This window comes from Hydra vulgaris, chromosome 12 (genome assembly GCF_038396675.1).
Source record: "Hydra vulgaris chromosome 12, alternate assembly HydraT2T_AEP".
NCBI classification, from domain to species: Eukaryota; Metazoa; Cnidaria; class Hydrozoa; order Anthoathecata; family Hydridae; genus Hydra; species Hydra vulgaris.
In genome coordinates, this window is record NC_088931.1 from 31,022,501 (window position 1) to 31,034,023 (window position 11,523).

Genomic DNA, 11,523 nt, shown 5'->3' on the forward strand with positions numbered 1-11,523 from the left:
AGTAGCATATATAAAATATTTTAATCTAAATCTAAATTAATAGTAAAATTTACATTAGTACCATTTTTGTTTTTGAATTATAGGATCTGTAATGATATCATTTATGAATGCAATTTCTTTTACTCTTCAAGTGAGTAAGAGCGGTGAAGTATCATTTCTTGAATTTTATGGATATATACTTAATCCTTCTACCATTATATTTGGACCTTTTCTTACCTACGACGATTATCAGCAAATAATTATTGCTCATCCTTTGGTATGTTTATTTGTGTTATAGTTGGGTTGTTTAAACAAACTATGCCTTCACTTTGTGTTTTTATTTCAGATACGCTTATATTTGACTTATTGAAATATTTATGTTAGGTCTGTACATAATATGTACTTAAAAAATTTTTATGAAATTTAAGATTTGTATAACTTCTGGTTGAATTGCAAATCCACTTCTCAATTACTATACATTTCATATTAATTAGTGTCAAATTTTATCATTGCTATATTATCATTAATAAAACCTTTTTAAGTTTTATACAAAATTTAAACAGGTGACACTGGAATATTTGATGTAGGGGAGAGTGGGGAGAAGTGATAAACATAAATTTTTTTTTAGGGTAACTGCAATATCTTTTTTATTTGATGTATAAACTGAACCAAACAAGTTTTTATGAATAAACCTTTTTAGGCACTGATTTAATTCTCTTAGATTTCCAGCCAATTAAAACTAAGTATATAAAATTTTGCTTTTAGAGAAACCGTGCCATTAAGGTAATGTGGAACAAAAAGAAGGCATAATTATTTCTTTTTTCTGTCCCACTTCACCCCAATGTAAACACTTTTTTAAGGTACATTTCAAAATTAGAGCTTCTAGCGCACGCAGGGAAACAAAGCAATTTCTGCTAAATAGAGGGGAAGAAGTTTTATTGTTTACATTAAATAACAGTATTTAGGCACCACTCCTAATTAGAAAATTCAGGCTGTCCCACTTCTCCCCACTCTCCCCAATATATAGATATATAATCTATATATTGGGGAGAGTATATAATGGAATGTTTTAGAATAGTTAAACAAACTGGTCTATTGCTTCCTTTAGAGAAAAAAATTTACAGGCAGATAAAGGGTTTAAAAAACGATGAGATATCAGAAGACATTTAACTATAGCAAATGTATATATACATTATCTATATAAATGTATATATACATTTAACTATAGAAAATATATATATATATATATATATATATATATATATATATATATATATATATATAAATATATATATATATATTTTTATAATTATAAATAATGTAAATTGCAAATGTTTTAGTTTATGGTCTTAAATAAGTGGAAGTGCAGCATGATTTTTTTAAAGTTTTGTTATGTGATTTTTAAAATTCTTTTATCAGAAAAAGTTGCTGGTAGAAAAATAAGAATGCATAAATACAATATTTACTACCAATTATTTTTAAGTTAAAATGGCTGAAAACTGTAGTAGATAGAGTAATAATTATTATTAAATTGCTACAAAAATAAATATCTCTATGAAATCCAGAATGCTTATTTTGGGTATGAAAATTTTACTATATTCATTTTTTTGTTACTTGAGAGTATTTGCAGTTCAAAATAGTAAACTTGATAAAATTTCTAATTTTGTGAAGTTTCCAGTGGCAATCATATCAAATGAAACAAAGTATGATTGAAACATTGCATGTACAAACAAGAACTGACTCATTAACAAAGTCAATGATATAACTCCACCAGTTCCCACCTTCTATTTCTGAAATCATGAGTGTGCTGGTCAGTTTTGGTCCCAATATATCTTTTAATCCTTCTCATATTACCCTGAATATTTTACATTGTCATGGAGTTATGGCGAGGCACGTTAATTTAAAGAACTCATGATTTAATATGTGGAACCTATTGAATGGCAAGTTTATAGGGATGTTTGTCAACTAAGGCTATTAGTCTGAAAAATGTAACAGGAAACATGATTTCACTAACACCAATTGGGAATTGCATTGATAAAGCAAAGTGGATGTTTAGCTCATAAAGAACCATTTTTAACAAAGAATTATATGAAAAGAATGAATTTTGCAAAAAAAAGTATTATTTAGTTCCAGTATCATTTTAAAAGAAAGTTTTTTCGTCTGATGAATCCAAGTTTAACTTAAAAAAATCTGATGATGCACAAAGAGTTTAGCACAAAAAGGGCAAAGCTTTTTATTTGAGTTGCATGATGTATGGCACAGAATGGCCTTGGTAAATAATAATACCTTGAACCGAAATTTAAAATCTGCCAAAAACCATAGATTGGAAAACAATTTTATGTTTCAACTAAACAATGATCTGAAACACACTGCTAAAACACACTGCTTATTACACTGCTGGATTTGAATCCAATAGAGCATTTATGGACTTTTAAAACTGAAAGAAAGGGTTATTAGATTAAAAAATAGGTAATAAATCATTTACAAAAAAAAAAGATTTGCAGAAAGCTATTGTTAAATCATTGTCTAATATTGACAATGACCAAATCAAATTTTAGTATAATCAATGGCAAAGCGCTTTCTAGATGTAATTAAAATGAAAGGAGATCAACTAAATAATAAAGTATATTAATAAATATAAAAAAAAAATTGGATGTTGATTGAAAGTCAAAGCAATTAAAAGTTACCTAATTTGCTGTCAGAAAAATCAATTTTTACCTTCCATATTCTCAAAGCCAACAAACTATAGTAATATATATATATATATATATATATATATATATATATATATATATATATATATATATATATATATATATATATATATATATATGTATGTATTATATATATATATATATATATATATATATATATATATATATATATATATATATATATATATATATATATATATATCTATATATATAGAGTATTGGACAAAACATTTGCAACCAACATCGAACAATGCTAAAAAGTGTTCCTAATTTTACATGTCTTAAAAACAAAACGAACTATACTACCACAGCAAACAGTTCAGGAGTCTGGAGTCATAGCATGCCATGACATGAGCAATCAGCTGACAGGTGACAGCACACAGGCAGAATTTCGTTGACAAGTGCCATTTTGCAGCGGACAAAACAAGTGCAACTTTTTTGGTTTGTTTCATTTTCTTAAGTCTGGTCCGTGTCAACGTCACAGAAGTTTTTTAATAATTAAAGGAAGTATCCAGAAGTTTTCAGAAGCATGCAGAAGCTTCCAGAAGAAGCATCTGGAAGCATCCAGTAGCATCCAGAAATATCCAGAAACATTCAGAAGCATCCAGACGCATCCAGAAGCTTCAAGAAGCATCAAAAAGAAGCATCTAGAATCTTCCAGAACAGGTTCACACAGGTTCATTTTACTATATAAGAGACATGTAAATCGACATGTAATTCAGTCAGTATATGGAAGTCAATCAGTCAGTATTGTCAAGACAGTTTATCGAAGTGAGTTTTATCAAAGTGTTTTATCGAAGAACATCAATACAAGAAGTGAAATACAACAAGTGTTTCATTACATCAATACAGTCCACATCCAACCAAGACGTTGTGTTCCACAAAACATTATTGTATCATCACAAGGTAAATGTAAGCCTTGAGAAGCATGATTGTTTATTTTTATTATTTTTATGACTTCAAGTGCAAAAATGGCTCCCGACAGTCTTGGATTGGAATTAAGAAAGAAAATTATTAGCGATTACGTAATGTAATGGAATGTCACAAAAAAGTATTTGTGATAAATATCGCGTGAAAAAATGGACCGTATCAAGACTATGTTCCAAATATTGTTCTACGGGGAAGTTGGCAGCAGATAACAAAGATGGAAGACCCCGTTCCACCACTTCTAGAGAGGACTCTATGATCGTCAGATCCGTCAAGAAGGATCCTTGGATATCATCAGTCAAGATACAAAAGCAATTAGAGCTGCCTGTATTGGACCGAACAATCAGACGACGTGCTGCTGAAGCCGGATTGTTTTCTCGACGCCCTGCAAAGAAACCGCTGACTTCACTAAAAAACCAGAAGAAAAGACTCCTGTTTGCTACATCTCATATTGACTAGAATGTGCAGAAATGGCGAACTGTCCTGTTCAGTGATGAATGGAAGTTCAACATCATTGGGAGCGATGGCATTTGCCGTTTACGTCAACCGGCAGGAAAACGCCTTGATTTACGTTACTGCCATAAGACCGTGAAGCATGGTGGAGACAATGTAATGGTCTGGGGGTGTTTTTCTGCTAACGGTCTAGGTCCAATACATCGAAACGATGGAATAATGGACCGTTTCATGTTTAAAAATATCCTGAAAGATGTTATGTTACCTCATGCTGAATGGAATATGCCAATAAAATGGGTTTTTCAGCAAGAAAACGATCCGAAACACACTGAAAAAGTAGTCAAGCAGTGGTTTCAAGAAAACCACCTATCGGTGATGGATTGGCCGCCTCAATCTCCGGATCTCAACCCTATCGAGAACCTGTGGGAGATTGTCAACCGCAGAATTAATCGTGAAGGTGTTCGTAATAAGAATCAATTGTTTGAGCAAATCCAAAAGGCCTGGGCAGCGATTCCACAAAGTTTCATTGATCACCTGATCGAATCTATGCCTCGAAGATGCACGGCTGTGATCAACAACAAAGGATTGGCCACAAAATATTGATAGCGAAATACAGCTTGGTCAACATTTTGTCGAGTTGCACTTGTTTTGTCCAGAAGGAAATCAACTTTTTTTAATACTTTTGATTAATTTATTAATTTTCGTGAACAAATAATAAACTTTGTGATGAATAAAACTTGAAGAACTTTGTCTCTAAACAGTTACATAGTTATTTCTCTAAATTCAAAAAATGCAGCACTTTTATATAAAGAAACTAAATTAGCATTATTTGGTTGCACTTGTTTTGTCCGATACTGTATATATATATATATATATATATATATATATATATATATATATATATATATATATATATATATATATATATATATATATATATATATAATATATATATATATATATATATATATGTACTATAGCATATTTAGATAACAAATTGCTACTTGTTTTTCTTACCTTCATAGCAAACAGCATTTTCACAAAAAAACGAAAAATAATGAAAGAAAAGATTACTATTCCATGCCAAACTCTCAATCGATATAGCGACACTCTTTTGTGGCAGCAGATTATAAGATAGTGACATCAGAGGTGTTATCTAAACATGTGTTTATAGTTGTATTTGTGAGTTTTTAATTGATTTTTTAGTTGATTTTCTTTTTTGAAACATCGTAAAAACCCATCCATATTTCCTGAAAAATTTTTTTTTTGAACAATAGGAAAATTATTTCTCTGCAACTAACATGTCAATAACAAATTTTATATTTAGTTACTTTTTTTTAATAATTTAATTTTTTCAAAGGAATGCAGAAAACATAACAGAAAAGATTTTTAAAAAATAGACGCACAAACTTTTTAATTAATTTCCATTCTACTTTTTCATCAACCCAAACTGATGTTCCTAATTATTTCATTAATTTATATGGAAAAAAAAAATCTCTCAGATTTTTTTTTTCCATATAAATTAATGAAATAATTAGGAACATCAATGGAAAAAAGAGAAAGTCTGAGAGATTAAACAAAGTTATATGTGTTGTACACAATTTTCATGACCATGCCAAAATTGTTACTACAGTCACTAACACTTTGTCTGATTACATGGTAGTTGAAGGTGACCTAGAGTTGGTAGATAAAGAATTTAGAAAAGGACAAGTAGAAGCAGGAGAAATTTGAAGTTGCAATAATAACTCTATGCACAGACAAAAAAGAGAAACAAATAGTTGTTCTGATAAGATACTGAAAAATACAGATACTAATATAAACCGTACAATTTCAGCTACAACTTCATACCAGATACTGCCATAGCCTTAACTTTAATGCTAGAGAAAAATCAGAAAAAGCATTTAAAACTCCAGTATGCAGTAGAATTTATCATGCTTGTGTAGGAAAGTAAATCATAGCAGCAAGGCTGCAGATAATGTGGCTGAAATCTGTTTATGTTTCAGTTTACACTTTTTTAAAATTGCACATTTATAAGTTTAAATAAAATGATTGAGATGTAACTTTGCAAATTGAAACTTTTTTTTTTCTCGTGACAAATTAGTAAAATAAACAATGATAATTGACAGCTTTTTTAAAAAAAAATTTTAGTTAAGGTATTTAACAATATTATTTAAGTATTTGATTATTTATGCATATGATTTTTGAAAACACATTAACACATTTGTCAAAACTATTGTAATTAAATAAGTGTTTTAAAAATTAACCCATGCTTGTGGGTTACGTTACTTTTAAAACTTTAAAAGTAACGTAAAAAACAAAAAAAAAGTACCTTTAAAAGTTAAAATAACTTACTGTACGGTTAAGCAATCTAAGGTACTTATTACCTTTAAAAGTATAACCAATCGGACGTATTGTAATGTAAAACATTTAAGAATTAAAATGTTTTAATTCTTAAATGTATTTAATTGACATATTTTAATTAAGTTAACGTAGTTAAAATACGTCACAAATATAAATTTTTTTACATTGCATTACATCTTTTTTTTAAATGTAACAAATTGAGACGTAATGTAACATTAAAAAAAAGGTGTTTGTAGATATTTGTAGATAAGTTTCTCTTACAGTGTTCAGTCATTTTAGTTTTAAGATGGAAAGACTTTTTCTAGATAGAACAAGAATTTGATACTGCATATACAATTTTATAAACAAAGAACAAATTCTACAGTGTAATTAGATAAATGTTTTCTAATCTTTAAAATTTTAAATTTTAGAGTCTCAGCTGGTTATTAAATAGCCTGAAATGTTTGATTATTTCATTACTTTGTGTATTATGGTCAAGTTGTGGTATAAGTTACTATTTACCGATGTTAGAAAATTATATACCTGCTCTAAAAAATAACAGGTTTGTTTTTGTAAAAGTTTTTACTTTTGATTTAAATCAATTTAAATAAAGTAAAATCAATTTCTTACTTTGCAATAGTTTTATAACATTACAGTTTTTTTTTTTAATTATTTTTTACTAATTGTCATTATTATTATACCTATTTATAAGTCTACTTGGAATCACATTTGTTATTTATTTATTCTTTTAAAATTTTTTTAAAAATAAATTTATATTATTTATGAATACAGTTGGTGGGAAGCTTACAAAACTGCACAGTCATTTCGATTTAGTCATTATTTTGTATGTTATATATCAGAATCAGCTTGTTTGTTTGCTGGCATATCAATAATAGTCACTAATGAAAACAATATTGCAATCAAAAAAGAAACTAAAAAAGATATAAAAAACACAAAAGAAAATGAAAGCACAAAAAGAATTGTGTGGTAAGTGATTCGGCATTATCTATATGCAAAGAAGTAAAAAAATGTTGCATAATGTTATTACATTCCAAAATTTACTAAATATTATTGTTTACATAGTAAACTGAATACATTTTTAAATGGGATTTTGTTTTTATGCAGAGTTACAGTTTTCAGTTTCGTTATAGTTTGTATTTTTTTAAACTCATGATTTTTTATTTATCTACCTTGTTATACAGATCATCTGCTTAGTGCTTAGTCTATATTTTGTGTTTATGAGGCTTCTTAAGGCAGCTATTTTTTGAATGAATAGGGTTTTTTAAGGCTCCTGTGTTTTGAGAAGTTTTTTTCGCCATTTGTTAAAACTGGTGGGTATTCTGGTTGATTAGGATTTAGGTTTTTGCTTTGGGATTGTTTGTGAAATGTCAAAACCACGATTTTGTGTTTGTTACTTGCTTGTCACTTGTCAGACAATATATTGACATGTATTTAGATTAACCTAGGTTTATGCGATGTGATTTTCTTTATATTGTCATTTTTTGTATGACTTGTACCCTAGTTTTTTTTTATCTATGCCCCTGTTATTATGGGAAAAAAAAGGTTAATAAATTATTCATTTAAAAATGGAAAATCTTTTTAGTAATACCCTCTGTATGCAATATCCCCCATGTACATAATAACTCATGAAAGTTTTAAATAAATTTTTTAAGTAACCACTTACCATGAATTTAATACATTTTTATATTTAATGGCTTTTTACTTTTCTACTGATGCATAGTATTGACAAAGGAACAGTATATAAGTTCTACTGATGCATAGTATTGACAAAGGAACAGTATATTAGTTTTAATGATGTTAAGTATTGACAAAGTAACAGTGTATTCTGCTAAGGTATAGTATTGACAAAGTAACAGTAAACTGAAAATAAAAAGTGACAATTCTACTGATTCATCGTGTTTTATACTGTGTATAGTGTTAATGTTAATTTTTTGGTAAAAGTATTCTGACAACAAAAGAAATCTTCTGTTGAGTTTTTTTTTCCCTGATCAAGTGTACACAATAGCTTGAGTCTACTGTACAACTCAGGTTCACTTGGTATACTAATATATTCTGGTATCACTAACATATTCTGCCCACTTTAATTTTTGAAGTTTAAAATAATATATATTTGTATATATTTAATTTTTAGGTCTCATTCTGTTGCTAGAATGATTCAAATTGAGCTTCCACGATCTCTAGTAGATGTTGTCACAAATTGGAATCTTCCTCACCATTATTGGTTAAAACAATGTATTCTTTTTTTATTAGTTAATGTGTCAAATGATTCAAATTAAAAATCAAAATGTTTCAGTGCTAAATTAATGAAGCAAGATAAAAAAACTTCTGTTTTGTATAATGCCTAAAATTAATTGATTTCTGTTTTGAACAATAAAACTATGGTAAACAGTTCAAATATAATTTAGTAATAATTATTTTAAATACATAAAAATTATTTTAATTAAGATTTGCAATATTGTTAAGTTTTATTTTGTAGACATTTTTAAACCTGTACGAAGGTTTGGCGTGTTACCAGCCATTTTGATTACATATATAGCTAGTTCATTCTTGCATGCAAGTTTTTTGTTTTGTTTTTATTTCTACTTCAACTAATCTTTTTTTATACTTTGTTTATATTTATAATATGGTTAATTTTTAAACTGGAAATTTTCAGAGCTTAAACTTTCAATTATCTGCTGTGCTACTCTCTATCGGTCTGTTTGCATATGTAGAAAGCGGTGAGTTATTTCAGTTTATTTAATTTATTTTCTCTTTTATATATATAGAATATAATAATATTCTAGTTTATTTTCAGTTTTATATAGTCATAAATTTTATATAAATAATACATAAATAATAAAGTAATAAGAATAAAAAATTTTTTTGTTTATGTTTAGTTTTCCGCAATTTTGTTGCAGTTTTACTTAGTGCTTGTGTAGAGGCTCGCAAGTGCCAACCTGGATGTAATCATGTGCATAAAAAAGTAGGGCTTTTGAAATTTATATGATTTTAAGCTTTTTAATTTGTTGTTTGTTAAAAATTTTTGTAATTTATCATAAAACACAGTATGGGTGATGATGTTTATTGTTTATCTTATATAATTTCATAGAACACAGTATGGGTGATGATGCTTAATGTGTTCTTCACAATTACTGCTTTATGGAACCTTTCTTATCTTGGTTGTTTATTTGATAATGGAGGGGAAGAAGAAAAGGTAAACCTGTTGTTATAGCTTTTTTTATTGCTTGCTATTCTCATCTTATCAATCATATCAAATTTAGAAGAAAGTGAAATTTTTTTCAGTTTTTAACATTTTTGTATACATAGGGGTACTCATTACATCATACGATAAAGAAGTGGCAAAGTTATGGATTTTTGAATCATTTCGTCATGCTATTGATATTTGCTATTAACTGGTTTTGCAATATTTTTCATTCATTTTAGTCGTGTTTTCATTTTTTTTTCTTTTAATATTTTTTACTTTAGCAACTATCTTTTGATTTATTTTTTACAAAACTATTATTTTTTATTTTGATTCATTTTTTACAAAACTATTATTTTTATTATTATTTGGGGCTTTTTTGAACTACTATTTTTTAGTTATTTTTTTACATAACTAATATTTGCATAGTTTTTTTTTTTAAATAACTATTTTTTACATTTTTTGGTATTTTATTTTACTATTTATATAATTTAAATTTATATATATATTTTTTTAATTTACCTTCAATATTTGATTATTACAAGTTTTTAGTTAATTTCATTAAAATTGTTTAATAAGATAAAAAACTTGAGCTGAATATGTATATATATATATATATATATATATATATATATATATAATATATATATATATATATATATATATATATATATATATATATATATATGTATATATATATGTGTGTGTATATATATATATATATATGTATATATATATGTGTGTGTGTATATATATATATATATATATATATATATATATATATATATATATATATATATATATATATATATATATATATTTATATATATATATATATTTATATATATATATATAAATATCACAAAGATACAAACAGTTATGTTGTAGCTATAATTTATTTCAACTTTTATGTACTAGTTATGCAAAGTAAACATATTTATTATTTTCTGGGAAGTCTTATATTTTGTTATTTTAGTTGTAACTTATAAAATCATCTTTTGCATATAAAATCAGACACTCTTTTTTTTTACTTTTTATATATTTATATTTTACGTATATTTGTTATTACGAACTTTATTCTATTATTATCATCATGTTGTTTATTTTTATTGTTTTCAATATTTTACTGATCAAATGCATTAGTTTTCTAAAATATTTGAGTCCGAGGAAAATATGTTTGACAATATTAAAAAAAAAAGATTTTCTTAATTATTCCATGTTGTAAGTATTTATATAAATACACCCAATTGTATATATGCACAAGTATGTTTATATATATATATATATATATATATATATATATATATATATATATATATATACAACCCTTAGATGTTGTCCGAAAGTTTTTTCCATATTTTGTTGACAAAAAGTAAAAATTAAAATGCAAGACCGGAATTATTTTTTTGTATTAATTGATAGACTGCCTGCCCCATCCGAACCCTCAGTGGATGTAGCAACACTCCCTTGCGGGTCAGGCTAAAAGATAGTAGATATAGCAGCACTCCCTTGCGGGTCAGGCTATTTGTCAGTCGATGTAGCAGCACTCCCTTGCGAGTCAGGCTATAAGATAGTCGATGTAGCAACACTCCGCGCATGATTTACAGTAAAAAAAAATAAAAATAAAAACATTTTATTAAAAAAATTAAAAATAAAAACATTTTATTAAAAAAAATAAAAATAAAAACATTGTTGATATTGTTAAAAACATTCAGAATGTTTTTAAAACATTCTGGTCAATTAAATTTGCATTTTTGTGTGGTTTTTTTAAAAAACGATTTATTTGTAATTAAATAATGGTTTTTACTTTTGTCCAACACGCAAATGTTGGACGAAAGTCAAAAGTAATTAAAAGTGACGTATGTGTTGGCGTAAGAATCACTTTTTTCCTTCCGCTCTTCCCAAAGA

The 11,523-nt window shown here is 26.9% G+C and overlaps 1 protein-coding gene across 1 annotated transcript in view; it reads left to right on the forward strand.

The window, feature by feature from the left end:
• The window catches only part of LOC105848083 (protein-serine O-palmitoleoyltransferase porcupine), a 13,660-nt gene extending 3,669 nt beyond the window's left edge, over positions 1–9,991 (forward strand). The window contains exons 4-12 of the mRNA XM_065812898.1: positions 84–256; positions 6,845–6,975; positions 7,206–7,400; positions 8,566–8,666; positions 8,911–8,987; positions 9,088–9,151; positions 9,311–9,396; positions 9,523–9,627; positions 9,741–9,991. Coding sequence (XP_065668970.1) covers positions 84–256; positions 6,845–6,975; positions 7,206–7,400; positions 8,566–8,666; positions 8,911–8,987; positions 9,088–9,151; positions 9,311–9,396; positions 9,523–9,627; positions 9,741–9,857 — 1,049 coding nt within the window. The 3' untranslated portion in view covers positions 9,858–9,991. The remainder of the gene's footprint in view (positions 1–83; positions 257–6,844; positions 6,976–7,205; positions 7,401–8,565; positions 8,667–8,910; positions 8,988–9,087; positions 9,152–9,310; positions 9,397–9,522; positions 9,628–9,740) is intronic.
• Positions 9,992–11,523: the final 1,532 nt, after the last annotated feature.